Source organism: Rhea pennata, chromosome 1 (assembly GCF_028389875.1).
Source record: "Rhea pennata isolate bPtePen1 chromosome 1, bPtePen1.pri, whole genome shotgun sequence".
NCBI lineage: Eukaryota > Metazoa > Chordata > Aves > Rheiformes > Rheidae > Rhea > Rhea pennata.
The window spans coordinates 150,405,550-150,420,621 of NC_084663.1; the positions used below are offsets into that span (position 1 = coordinate 150,405,550).

Consider the following 15,072-nt stretch of genomic DNA (forward strand, 5'->3'; position numbering starts at 1 on the left):
TCAGGTTAAATCTCCATCATTAAAAGTTTCTCTTCTGTATAGCTATCTTTAGCCAAACTCCATTGTCTTAAAAACATATATATATATATATACACACACACACATATATATGTATATATATATATATGTAAAAATGCCTATGAGTGATGGGAGTATGCAGTATGTGCTAGTGCCTTACAGGGCTGACTCAGATGTACGTGGCTGGCTTCATAGGCCTTTCAGTCACATGAAACATGCAGCAACACAGCCACTCTGTACACGCATCAGTCAGGTCTCTCCTAATAATAGAGCACTCTCCTGAGTAGCTGAAGTATCACTGGTACTCCCCAGGTCCCGCAGATCATGGCTATGTAAACCTAAAGTGAACTGAGCAAGGGCTGGAGTAGGTCAAATTTTTGGTCTCTGGAGCATAGGAAGGTGCAGCCTGTCCCCTTGGGCAGAACACCGTTTAGGGCTTTTCTTCTCCTATGTGGAGCTAAGTGATGGCTAAGAAAAAAAGTGTTAAAACTAACATACTTCTCACCTGAGCTTACTGTCCTATTTTGTTTTGGCCTTCTGTCTCCAAAATAGGAATGCTCCAGTATTTAGCCTGAAAAAGCGCATTGGCTCACCTATGAATGCAGTCTGGCTTTCCCTTCCAGCCGGAGGCTTGTGGGACTGGCTGACTTGGCTGCAGTGAGATCTGGACCCATCAGAGCTACTGCACGCATAAATCTATTATCCAACATCATTTGATACGGCCTATAGCCATATTATTTGTTCCCATAATATTGTTCAACAGAGTTAATATGTTGGTGTGAAGGCACTCCCCCCCAGGTCCTTATTTTTAGAAGAACGAACCTGTTAGCATCCCTTGTTATTACTGCCTCCACTTAGTTTGGTTTATTCCACACTTTCACCAGTTGTGTTGAAATTTCCTATACTCTGTGTGGAGCTCTCCAGTGTCTTCTTTTGCGATGCATGAAATAGTACCCTATCACATGGTGAGGGATATATCTGGTACACCTTGTCAGCCTGGAAGGGAGAGGATGCATTTTTTGACGTTAGCTAAGCAGTGTGTCACTCAGGTTCCCTTTGAGCATAATTCTGCCACTGCCATCACTGAAGACCCCCATGGTTTTTCCCATGCTCTGTGGCCTATCAAATCTAATGCATCTGCTCAGCAGATTGCCATAATTGTCTAACTAGTGTTGTCTGGCATGTCAGATTACATAGAAAAGAAGGAGGAAAAGGATCACTGTTTGTATGTGAGATGTAGCTTGGCTACAGGGCAAAACAAGGCAAGAGCCAGTCTTGTGGCAGTCTTATACGCAGTGCCTGAGATTAGACAAGCTTGTCTGTAGCTACCTCAGGCTGATTTCTGAAGTTTCAGCCAAAGCACTTCTGCTCCTTCCCAGAATGAGACTATGTGAGATGCTATTTGCTCATTAAAATCAAAAACCAAAAACCCCTTCTTTCCTTAACTGTAGTGTCTTTCGTACATCAGAACAGGGCTCTCAAATTTGGCAGGAGATGGCCTTTGTGCCAAAGAGTTGAGTTTATAGTAAAAACACATGTTTTCCAACCATTCTAAGCAAACATCTCTTGGTTCCAACAATCCAGTATTTCATGTGTCATTGTAATGATGTGTTTTAGATCTTTCATAAATTTTAAAAGTATATTGTATGCACGTACACTTTATATCTTCACAGTTAGATTTGACTTAACAAACAGAGCTATTCTAGACCGTTATTTGAATTTATTTTCTGTTATCATCAGCTGATGCTCTTCTACCAACAAGTTGTCCAGACACCAAACATTTCTGGGAGGCACTCCAATTTTATTACTGAAAAGAGTGTGTAGCAATTGGTTAAATTGCCAAAAGTTTTAAAATATGAAATAGAATCATTTTTACATTAAATTGCCTACTCCTTTTTCACTTTAAAATCTTTGATTCTTGATTAGGTCAGGTCAACCTGAACTAAATTTTGCTTGAGGCCTTTTAGCACCTGTAAACAGAGAATTTTTAAAGATAACATGTTTTAAAGGTGGAATTCAAAGTTGCAAACACAATGGTACCAAAACTGTGCCAAAAATATAGTATATGTCTTCAAAAACAGGACTCTCTGAGCACTTCTTACAGAATAGTCTAGCACTTCTTGAAATCTGCTAGCATTTCTTGCTTTGTTAAGATATCCTAGACTGCATCAGGGTGATATCACAACCACACTAAGACTCTGCTGCTTGCCTTTCCTACCATCACAACAGCAGTGTTTGGGCTAAAATGGCTTGGAGGGAGGAAAGCAGCCTAGTAAACAAAATTACACTGTTCAGCCCTGTTTCCCAAGACATGGCACAAGACTAGGGATGGACAGTCACACAGCAGTGGGCGATCAGTCCAGTGGTATGCTCGGTCTACTGGTGACTCTTCCTCCACCCCTTTTCAGGGGTAAGAGTCTGTGCCTCCAGAGGACAGTGCCAGTTACAAGCACAACTCCAGAACAGCACACGTCCTGTGCTTCAAGCCAAATGATCATCAGCACGCCTTCTCTGTACTGCGGCACATCTAATTAAAACAGTAATGCTGATTCTGCAGTGTCCTACTACTTCCCCCCTTGTGCTAAGTGAGTAAATCTCATTTTATGGTCAATTGTGGCTCCTCAAGTCTCAGCTAAAGCTCCTACCCTACTACCTGACTGTTGGACCTTTCTCCATAACCCAAGTTTCAAGGCTCTGATTGCTTTTACCTCACGGTTCACTATAGCTTCTCAAGGACTCAGTGTTGTCCAGTTTTGTTTACAATGAACCCAGCTGCTTCTGCTCATTGTGCTGGAGTCTATGCCTGCTAACCCACCATCACAGTAAGATCTTTTCCCAAGCTGTTCCTGAGCTGGAGGACAAACTGTTGTGGCCTGTTTTTGAACAGATGGCTGATCTGCTAGTTTGGTACTAAGGGAAGAGCAGTGAACCTTGAGTCTCAAGTGTAAACATGAGGCCAAAGGGATATAGAGTGAGAGAAAGGTAGAGGAGACTAGCAGGCAGAACACCAAGGAAAAGGGACAACACTGATAATGAAGAAGCAGGTGCATTGGAAAGCTGGGGCACCCAGGTCACCAGGATTTTGGAGCTGTTGAGAAGGGCCAGATTTTATGATCCTTCCTCACTTCTTCTGTTCCATTGCTTGCATTTTGGCCTGCCACTCCATACTTCATCTCTTCTCTGAAACAGTAAGAAGAGAAATGCAGTTTTGAAAAAAAAGTACTTAAAAAAAAAAAAAAAAAAAAAAAAAGTTCTAACTTGCTCGTTCCCAGGATCTGGACTGTAATTAAATCATATTATAGAATTATAATATGAGGCACATAAAAAAATGAAAACGATTGAGTATACTGGTATAAACATGGAAGTAAAAGGCTCCGTGAGCAAGACAGCTAACTAATTTGCTTTCCAATGGGTTTGTCTCATGACAAATGATTTTTTTTAAACTCAATTATAGAAGACTGCATTGGAAGGTCACCCTTAATAGATATCAGGGAGACATTATAAATGTGCTATTTCAGGAATAGCTTTGATCAGAGCTTGCTTCTTATTAATTATCAGAGAAATAAGATGGAACAGAAAAAAGCCAAACCAAACCAAAACAATACTTTACTGGAGGGGATTCTTTGGTGTCCAATTTGAATTCATCTTACATTGAATTTTGCTCCTTGATAAGAACATTATTAAGGATCTTTCTTCTCTAGTCACATGTGAAGAATTTGGTGTCAAAGATGTCTGATTAGTTTCAGAGGCCTTGGAGAAACTCAGTCAAATTTACAAGGAAAATATTGGGACCAACAGTCAGGCAGACATAAACGCAGACAGAGTCACAGTGCAAGCCTCGCTTGCCTTCATAAGGAAATAGAAAAGATGCATACCAAAATTCCAGCACAATCATTCCACTTTTACACATATTTTGTTCCCTTATCATTCATCTGTATTTTATTTATGCAGAGGATAAAGTGTTCAGGGCACAGATGTTATCGAAATAGAGAGAGAAAATGTGCTGACTGATGCCTCTGCCATTATTGAAGACCCTGAGTTGTGTAATCCATGGCTAGCTGGGCATTGCATTCCTGGCTTAATATTAAGCTTGTAATATAGCTGCCGCTAGCCCAGGGGCTGATCTTGCACTTTTTAGTAAGACAAAATTCCCTTTAGTCAGGAAATATTTAGTTCAAATAAGCAATACAGGATTGTAGCATTTATCTATTATTAATGATTTTTCTCAAGATAAAGTAATTGTGAAATAAACAAGTTCTGTTCTTGCAAAGAGAAGAATAGTCCCAAGTGTTTTCAGGAAGGCCAGATTTTAGTTTGTAATTGACATTTTGCAGAAGGTAATTGGAAGACAATAGAGGAAAAATACTTGTTAATTTGGGGGGGAGTAAATCTGTGTGTTTTATTTACTTTCAACAGGAACATCTATACTAAAATCCAGGCAAAATTCTTCCCCCACCCCTTGCAAAGACTAGAACCATAACTATTTTTTTTAAAAAATGTCACCATATCATTTTGCCTTTCGTATATACTTATACAGATACTATGTAATGTTGTAAACTCACACAATCCATTACATCAACACATACATAATACAAAAACACCTACACAGAGGTGAGTAAAGCTCTGAGTATTCACACAGCATTAGAATGTGCAAGCTGTGCACCTTGAGACAGTAGATGACATTTAACTTGGATAATTAGTGGTTTCCACCTTTATTATATCCATTTACAGAGTTGTGCACATCAGTGTTCTACTGTACCAGGTTAAATCTATTCATTTAAAACTTTCTTTTTTTTGGCTAGATAAATTTTGGACTCATTACATTCAAGGGAGCTGCCCTTTTGCTTATTTATTTTTGTAGCTTTACAGAGGCTTAGTTTACTTGTGTGCAGTTTGCTCTCAAGTATCACATTTGGGATGCAAAGGGACCTTAAAGTGGACATAAATTGCATTTGGCTGACTACAATATTCAGTCTATATACTTTGATCATTTGACTACTTCCTGAAATCCTGCTAGGACATGTGGGTCAATTATGAAATTGCCTGTAAACTTGGGAGACCTGTGTGGTGAAACTCCTTTAGAGTCAGTGGAGAGGGACTAGCTCCAAAATGAGTTCTCCATTGGCTGCAAAGATGCTTTGGGAGACCAGTCTCACTACTCTGGAGTTTGTCTTTGTGAGTGTTTCCCAAGAACTCCTTCATAACCCCCATAAAACAAAGCTAAGCACCCATACCTGTTCTATACTCCTTCTTACCTTGTCTTGATTTCTGTGAGCTTGGGGTCAGATTTAATAGCCATCTCACAGAGAGAGCACACAGGAAGCTTGCTTTAAAGTAATGCTTGCATATAGTACTGTATGTGCCTTCTGTGAAGTTTCTTCCTCATGATTATTGCCAATGCCCTTAGGGTTAGGAGTACCATGGAAAATTGTTGCCTATACTTGCCTGCATAGAAATACATTCACACCAAACCTTACAAATAACAATCAGCCATTACTTTAATGTTTACCTAGACTCCAAAAGGGATGACCCCCTAGTCCAAAATGAACCAAGAGACTGTATATTTTGAAGCAAAGAGGAAATGCATTACATATTTCCTGAACAGAGCTGAGTTTGCCCACAGACTATAATAACCAGCAAATTCATGTTAGCAAAACAGGTTATTGTGCCACTAGATTGAAACTGGTTATTTAGATCCATGCTTCTTATTTACTCAGTTCCCTTCTATTCCCATGACATAACACAGTAACTGGTCTCTGTCAATAGCTGGCTCATTTTTTATGGGCACAACATAATTGCTCAGGATGATTATCAGGAGTGAGGGCCTTGTATCAAAATGCTGAAATACCTGGAAAATATAGGCTAGAAAAACAGAATCCTACCACTTGAAACTTCATAGAAGTGTTGCTTGGAAGGGATCTCTAGAGGTCATGCAGTCTAGCATCCTCCTCAGAGTGAACCCATTGCCAATACTAGACCAGGACAGCTAAACCTTTTTTAATCAAGGTTTGAAAATATCCAAGGACAGAGATACCACAGTTGAGTACTATCATGGTCCTAACACTGCTCTGCTTTTTCCATAACCCAAACAAAAAAAATCTTTTATTGGTTCCTATATGCTTCATAACACTTGTCCACCTCCAGCAAGCCGTAGGTGGACTAAGCTGACTAACGTGAGTGAAAATACTGGAAGATCATACAAAATGCCATACTTGAAAAGCAACAGGAGATGATCAACAAGGGTTAAGAACTACATGATAACTATATCCCCTTTCTGTTTCTGCTCTACCTTCCACTATGATTCTGGCTTACATTGGTACGTAGCATGATGTCTGCAGGTGTTCCCCCTGAGCCTGTTGGAGATAATGAAAGCATTCACTCATCTTTGGATGTAGCTTTGTTTTGCTTCTGAAGTTAAAATGTCGAATATCATTGCTGGTCTGAGACCAAGAGACCAATTGCTTGTTAAAGCAGTAAAAATAATAGCTCAACTCCTTAAATCCTATCTTTTATTCACCTTTCACTAGGTTGGAAAAATCCACAAGAATGCTGCCCGCAAAAGAGAATACCATGTACTGTTCATGGTGATCACTACAGTTATCTGTTACCTCATATGCTGGATTCCCTATGGAGTTATAGCATTGCTTGCAACATTTGGTAAGCCAGGTGTGGTGACTCCAGTTGCAAGCACCATACCTTCCATCCTAGCAAAAAGCAGCACTGTTTGCAATCCCATTATCTACATACTTATGAATAAGCAGGTAAGACTTACTATTTTTTAAATGTATTTTCCTCACTATTTGTTGTGTTTTCTTGATCTAACCACTGTGACTGCCTATCCTGTCTTTGAGAGAAGGGCATTGAGGGTCTGCCCAAATGATATCACTAGAGTCTCAAGACAGAAGTGTTTGTAGTCAGCATAATACATGGCTAGATAGGAAGAACAGATACAAGTTTACTAACTGAAATTGATTGTGTTCTCTTAAAGAAAGACACACTGGATGTTAATTTGTAAGCTGCAGAATTGCCAAAGGTATTGACATCTATTTGCAAGACGAGTACTCAAACGTTTTTGTCTGGAGGGATGGTAAAAAAAGGGACAAGAAGAGAAAAATATTTTGTGACCTTGAAAACAATGTAACAGACAAGACTAGTTGCAATTACTTATTACTTTCTTGACAGATTCCCCTGAAAGCAAATATTCATAACAATTATGTCTTTTAGGGACTCCTACATCCTTTCTGCTAAATTTCTAGTTCAGCTACATGCCAAAATAGGAAAATGGAGTTTGGCTCACGAGGGTCAAGGCCAATTCTAAAGCTTTTAAAATGCCTAGATCCAGTTCAGGTGTCTAATTCCCATAAATGGCATTTTCAGCACAGAAAAGTGAACTTCTTAATATTTCTGTGCTGACAGCTCTGACTCTAAAGTTTGGTAAATGGTAGATCTGGAAGTTTTAAAGAGTAAGGGTATTTGGAAAATGCAGTATATTTTATGAAAGCACCTTTTTCTTTGATTATATTACATGTTAGGACAATCTTAATTTTCTGTCATCATTTTATGTACAGCATACTGTTATAAAGCAAATAAAACTCCTTTATCATTTCTTGTCCAGTGTATGCTGGAGCCTACCATTAGTATTTGTAAACAGCAGCATTATATGATTATGGAACTTAGCCAAGGGATGTCACCAAATATATTCTAACTTTGCCGTGCTCTGAGATCATGCTTGGTCCAGTTCATCTGATCCAAAGTTCTTAAACAAGGAATGAATCTACTCCAGGAGTCTCAGGGAAAGATCCCAGGCAAGCCATGAAACTTCCCTGGAAGAAAAGAATACTGTTGCTTTCACACCAAGGCCAGGATCTCATTTCCAAAATCTGTTCTGAGCTAAAACTATTGAAAAAGCTAGCTCCAACTGAAAAGTGCTAATACTGAAGCAAAAGAGTAACTTCTCTTACGTTTTACAATTCTTATGAAACTCCTCAACAGCAGCCTATGCCTTAGCTCTTTATCCTCCAAGAATTTTGATTGATTATGTCTTTAACTTCCATGAGATCATCTGACCATGCTGTCATCACTGGAGCAGGCTATAACAGAGAAGATAAGTACATTTTGACATTGTCTTCACACATGCAACACAACCCAAATAGCAAGACTCTGGAAGCCTAAGGAGAGAGATGGATCTTAAAATACACAAACTCAGTATGGTCTTGGCTGTCTTCAGACATCTCAAGAACGGAATCGCAGGCACAATTATCGGTGGTAACAACCTGGCATCCACAGATATACACACAACTAAGGCTCTTTCTATATTTTCAAAGTTCTCCAAGCAGTTGTTGATAACTGTGTCTTTTGTAGTGTCAAAGGCTTGTAAACAGTCATGCTGCTGTGGGTGTGCTGAGGCAAACAGCAAAGGTTCACTGTTGGGGAAAACTTGATTATCAAGAATAAAACCAGAGTGCCTGCACGTCACGGGAATGCAGCAAACTTTCTGAAAATCACTCTTTCCTTGCAATATCTAGCTTTTTCAGCTATGAAAGAAATTCTTTTGAATGCTTAACTTGTTTCTCAATATGGAGGTGACTTTTGATCCATTTTGTCATCTTTTATAAGAGAAGAACAATGTGAAATGATCTTGCTGTAAGAGGAAAATTCTGTGAGGACAGTTTTGAGAGAAGACAGACAGTTTCTTAGCAGCAAGAACTGAAAAGATTGTGCAAAAACTCAGGAGCACTGTGGCAGGGAACTGGAAAGAGTTTCTTAAATATCCTTGCTTAGTCTGCAGTGATGTGTAAGATCAATGTATTAGATTTCCCTTTTTGAACAGTGAGAGCTTGCTCCACTCGTTTTTCACTGCTTACCTTTCCACACTTGTCATCATTTATCAAAAAGTGCAAAGGGGCAAAGCTGAGTCAGTCTTTGACAGATCATTAATTGCCACCTGGTAGTCACTGTAGGGCTTGGGATTTTTCATCATTAGTTTCCCTATTGTAGAAATCAGAAAAAAATCACCCCTGAAATGGAGCTTTGTCAGATTTGGAGTAAATACTTTTCATTGTTTTAAAACCAAAATAATAGTTAATGACTCACATTAATCTGCAGCTGTCATCTGCTTTACAACTGTACTAGCAGTAAAATAATTATTTTTATTTGAAGCTGAGGAATGAACCTCGCTCAAGAAAGAGTGAAGCGTCCATCTGTTCGCTGTCCTTTCCAAACAGGAACAATAGTAACACTCTCATCGGATGCGTCATGAGTGCTCACAACACCTCAATGCCTTTGCACTTGTTCTCATTCCTTTTTGTAAATTTAATGCCTCAGGAAAATGTGTCTCCTACCCAGTGCTCAGCTTTTCTGGGCTTTGTGTTCAGTTTAAAATTGTTGTGGGATGCTGGTGCCTCCCAACATAAAATGTTTGTGGCCTACATTTTTCACAGTCCTGTCTTTTGGGATGCAGTTTTTCACAGGAGGGTATTTACTTGTGCATTTTGTGAATGGATACACTGAGAATATATGGCTTATCCTTTAAAGCTCTGTACATAAGCTAACCTTTCTGCTTCAGAACATGCCCTGAAGATTGCAAAACAGCATTAGTTGACTGCAGCGGTGGCGGTGGCTTCAATCGATCATAAATCACTCTGGAATATCGTGGAATTGCCCGCCTCCGAGTCAGCCTTAGGAGTCACACTTCAGAGCACACCTTTACATTAACGCCCATGCAGGCACTGAGTCACTTTCACGGTCCAGGAGCCCCAGTGAGAAAGTTTAGTCTTTGCTGTTACCTCCTGCACTGATCTGAGATGATAAACTCTTGGTGAGAGTGGTGGATTTCTTCCCAGTCAAAGGGACTCTCTCGTGCGGGACAGCATGAGGCACTCTTCTGTCATTCTTGCCGACAGGAGGGAGGGGAATACACCATTTCAGCAGAATATTGTTGCTGATAATCCCAAGGCAGGCAGACATCCAGCTTCACTGACACAAGCTGCTTCAGGCTGAAGCTATGTTTTGGCAGGGAAGCAAGGGAAACAGCGGAGAAGGAGACTGTATCTTCCCCACCAGACAGATTTACCTGGTTTCTCGCTAGGCCTGGTTCTTTCGCCTCTCGGCAGCGCTGCTGTGCGTGTCTGGCGCAGTGCTCCCCGTGCAGCAGTGCCCAGCAGACTGCCGTGCTAGCTGTGCTGGCACTGCCTACCGGCTGCTGGAGCAGTCTGGGCAGGGCCGGCACGCTTAGGCTGTCAGTGCCTCACTCGTTTGTAGTCATAGCGTTATATACATTTTGTGTTTCATCCGCTTTTACCTCTCACATTATCTTTTTATTTCGATCATAACTCCCTGTCAGGTTCACATTTGCTTTCTTCATATTTCCACCTGTGCAGCCACCCCAAACAGACTTTTAATGGCAGCTTCTATTACTTGCCGTTCACTGTGACAAGGCTAACAGAAACCTGTTCTGGCACACGTTACGTTCAAGCAAGCATTAAGCGTTCACCAAACAGTTATAAGAGTCACCATTGCCATGGGATCCCTGTTACAGGGGTCATCACCAGGAGCATTTCAATTTTACATAGTCCCTAGAACAGCGGGGAACTCAAACACTGAAGAATTTTCTGGCTGGTATAACTGTATTTGAAGATGTACTGTCCTGAGAACCAGAGATCATTAGCCAGACAATATAATGGCATGCCAGCTTTTTGAGGTTAACCTGATCTTAGATATCTGAAGTCTGTTTTTTTTCTGGATAAAGCAGTGAAGTTGAGATATGAATAATGAGCACTTGAGTGGGTATGGGTTATTGAGATCGAGTGAATCTGTACTCTCTATTTCACGTAATTTCAAGTTAGCATTCAGAGAAACAGGAATTTGCCACGTTGCTGCTGGCAGAAAAACTTAAGCCAAATTAATCCCATATCATTTAAAGATCTACAGAACCAATCACTTGGGAGCCACTGATCAGAGACCTCTGCTGATGTAGAGTAGCCTTACTCCACTGCTCCTAATGGGCCTCAGGCTAAATACATGAGTTCGGGAGTTATTTCCACACATTTAGTCACTCAGGTTGTTAACCCTAGGCTCCCTGGACTACCGAAACTCAGGTTAGCATATCTAGTACTGTTTTGCAATTGGAACAAAATAGTGATTAGCAATGTGTTATTTCTGGTGTCAGAAAGTGTCTCTGAGCAAAAGTAAGGAGGGAGGGTGTGAGGGAAGGGATGCATTAGATGTGAATAGAAGTCCTTGATTAGCAGTTTGATTTCCTCTCTGTCTGTCTTGTTGTATTAAAATCACTGCAGTTATAAAAATAGAAGCTGATCCTGTCATTTTGCCCAAGGATTTGGAGAACGAAGTGATGCTTAAAAGAACACATACACTCATTTGAAAATAATGAATACTATGACCTTTACAACTTACAAGGTAATTGGGGGCTGAGTGAGGGGAAAGGTGCACAGAAAGAATGAACAAACTAAGTCAGTTGCAAAAATTTCCATTATTTCTGGTGGATAGTGAGATGAGTGATAACGTATTAAAGAGTTTTCCTCAAAGAGAGCAGGATCCTGCACACTCAGTTGTGCTTCTCATGAGCGAGCATGTGCCCAGGACTGCAGCCCTGTTGCTGCAATGGGACGTGCAGACACATACAGAATTGGCCTCACATCTATCTTCATTGTTCATGCACACAAGGCAAAGTGTTTAGGCTGCAGATGGAAACCTCTACAGAGAGTTGTAAAGAGGCCGAGGAACTGAGTTTGGGAGTTTAATGCGTCATACAAGAAGCTAACCCAGCAGGGAAGTGGATTTTCCCCAATAGGTTGAATTGTGAGGAAAAGGAAAGGCGTTTTCATGGTATTTTGCTACATTAAGATGTACAATAACTTGTCTTTCAGAGAACGGGTAGTGACTAAGAGCGCGTATCAGATCCTGCGCAGACAGGCAGTAGCTGCAGCAGAAGCTGTACCCCCCACCAGCCACCGCCTGACTCTCCCTGGGTGGATCCCTGACCGTGCCAACCCCCTCGTGGGCTGAAGTTAGGCAGTTCAGCTCCTCTTCAGCCAGGGCTTGGGGTACAGCCTCCTCCATCTGCTGGTCCAGCTAGGGTGGCACCCAGCAAGGCATTAGGGCTGAGCCAACTCAAATCCAGCTTATTAAAGACAAAAATTTATCCATTGTCTCATCCTAGGGGGAGAAGTGATATAGTTAGGTTACAAAGCAAAGGACCGTTTCACATATCGGTTCTCTTGCAGAGACTTAACCTTACTAATTCATGGATGGGGGGAGCTGAGAATCTGTTTTATTCCTTTCTCTGCATTTGCCAGCCTTGCACAGTAATGTTCCTCTTTTCTGTACATCTCAGATAAGTCTTTTGAACTCCTCCTTCTAACATCTTTGAGAGATTTCCCTGTTGCCAGCCAAGGAAGAGGAGTCCTTCTTTAATGATAATCTTTTTGCATCTTATATTCCCAGTTCTCTAAGAATCCTTTTCAGTCCTTCTTGATCTTACTATATGCACTGAGCAGGAAGAAATGTGTACCTGCTTTGGGAAACAGTCAGATATGAAAAAAAAAAAAAAAAAGAGAGAGATCTTGACATTTCCCATGCAAAACAGCTGCATTTTTCATGTGGTATTGCACAGACTTCAGTATTTCCAGCAAAAGGTAATATTTTCTTTTAAAATCTGCAGAAGTGTGACATGGACAAGTAATACTTTATTTTCTTTTAAGCTTCTTATTTTCATACTTGGGAAACAGTAAGATATTTTAGATGCATGAGAACATGGGACTACATATACAGAAAGATAGTATACGATCCAGGAACAATTGTGTCAAGGTTCATTTTTTGCCCAAATTGGACATATCTATTAAGTCCTGAATAGAGACCCTGTTTATGCAAGGTTTATGGGCATATTGTAAGATTTATTATCATTATTGAATAAATTCATTTAGATGTGATCACTTATGATCTAGTTTTTCATATCTTTACTGGCAGCTGGACTGACTTTGAGTAAATAATAGTCAGCATAAATAAATGTGGCTGAATCATCTTTGAAGTCATTTAGAAACAGAGAAAATTTTTATCCAAATAGAACTGCACACTCAAGTTCTTAAGCTGAAAATGGGCCAAGTCAAAATTATCTTTCAGTGCATCATATTCTCCATTAGGTAGAATATTACAGTACAGTTCAGAAATGTTTTGAATTTATTTCTTCCTCAAATGTAGCATTATGATTTTTTAAAGTTGAGGGGCAAACAGAAGAGAGGTCTCAAGGGCACCTTTTCTGCTGTCATGAGGTGTAAGCGGTTCACACAACAAGTTCAAAATTAATTTAGGAATTTCTCTCAGCTATTGACAAAAAAAAAAAAAAAAAATCAGCTCAGGCAAACAATTCAAGTATTTTACCCAGGGTCCCAAGGACATTCTGCAGCCCTAGTCAGTCTACTTGCTTCCAAAGGCTACACTCTGGTTAGTACTGACTGGACTGAGTGTGCCTCCATGAGTTCAGCCTTACCCTGCCTGCTGTAGAGATGGTCTCTGAGGGCTTGATTGTGTTCAACACTGCGGAGAAATTTCAAAGTTTGTTTAGAAAAAAGTAGGAAGCCAGGCCACCTCTCATGAAAATGAAACATTAAATAAAGATGGAAAACAAATAACATGAATGAACACAAATGCAGGATGAGCATATTGACCATATAATGACTCAGAACTTATGTTAAATGCAGGGGAAGGCAGTAGAATCATAGAATCATAGAATCAGTAAGGTTGGAAGGGACCTCTGGAGATCATTTAGTCCAACCTCCCTGCTCAGCAGGGTCACCTAGAGCATGGTAGACAGGGTTGCATCCAGGCAGGCCTTGAAGATCTCCACAGAAGGAGACTCCACAACCTCTCTGGGCAACCTGGTCCAGTGCTCCGTCACTCTCACAGGGAAGAAATTCCCCCTCACGCTCAGGCGGAACTTCCTGTGCTTCAATTTCTGCCCATTGCCTCTTGTCCTGCCACATGGGACAACTGAAAAAAAGTTTGTCCCCGTCCCCTTGACATCCTCCCTTCAGGTACTTGTACACATTGATAAGGTCCACCCCCCCTCCCCCAGTCTTCCTCTCTCCACTGCTCTTGAGCTTGGAGAAAGTGATGTTTGAATATTAGCCCCCCTCAGTCTTCTCTTCCCCAGGCTAAACAGGCCCAGCTCTCGCAGCCTTTCCTCATAGAGGAGGTGCTCCAGCCCTCTGATCATCTTCATAGCCATAGGACTGACTGGACTCTCTCCAGTAGCTCCATGTCTCTCTTGTCCTGGGGGGCCCAGAACTGGACACAGCACGCCTGATGAGGCCTCCCCAGAGCTGAGGAGAGGGGCAGGATCACCTCCCTCCACCTGCTGGCAACAGTCTTCCTAATGCAACCCAGGAGACCTTTGGCCTTCTTGGCCACCAGCTCACATTGTTGGCTCCTGGTCAATCTGTCATGCACCAGCACTCCCAGGTCCTTCTCTGTAGAGCTGCTCTCCAGCAGGTCAGCCCCCAGCTTGTACTGGTAATAATGGAAGTGTCATCCAACTAGAGATCTTCCTTTCTGGAAGAGGCAGAAAGTGAAGGGCCTCTTTACAGTATACAGCATGTAATGTTACTGGTTTATCCTATATTGCTCTGTAACATTTTCATAGCACTGGGGAAACATGGGCCTTGCAGAAACAAGGATAAATTTGCGTGATAGAGAAGGTAAATTGACAGATTAGAAAACCTAGAAGAAAGTATAATGGGAAGTTTTTTTAGCGAAGACAGTGGAGTCCTTTTGTAGTCTGTATCTTCCCTGCAAAAGCAGCAAAAAAGACGTTTCAGAGAGAAGGAGAATAGAGGAGACTCCAAAGAGACTGAAACTGAGGTCAAATTTGAAGTGACAGGTAGTGTGGCTAGGGAGAAAAAAAGCTATAAAGTATAATCTTGTCATACAGTACTTTTTAGATCTTGTTTCTGGCTCTTCCATATACTCTTTACACCTTAATGACCAACTTACTTCTTCAGAGTTTTAAGTAGTCAGTGTCCTCTAGGATAAGGCCCTAGT

At 41.0% G+C, this 15,072-nt stretch overlaps 1 protein-coding gene across 1 annotated transcript in view; it reads left to right on the top strand.

Moving 5' to 3' along the window:
- LOC134154967 (pinopsin-like) overlaps positions 1 to 15,072 on the top strand; it is an 85,573-nt gene that overhangs the window by 54,135 nt on the left and 16,366 nt on the right. Inside the window, exon 3 of the mRNA XM_062601644.1 lies at positions 6,546 to 6,779. Within this exon, the coding sequence (XP_062457628.1) occupies positions 6,546 to 6,779 (234 nt within the window). The remainder of the gene's footprint in view (positions 1 to 6,545; positions 6,780 to 15,072) is intronic.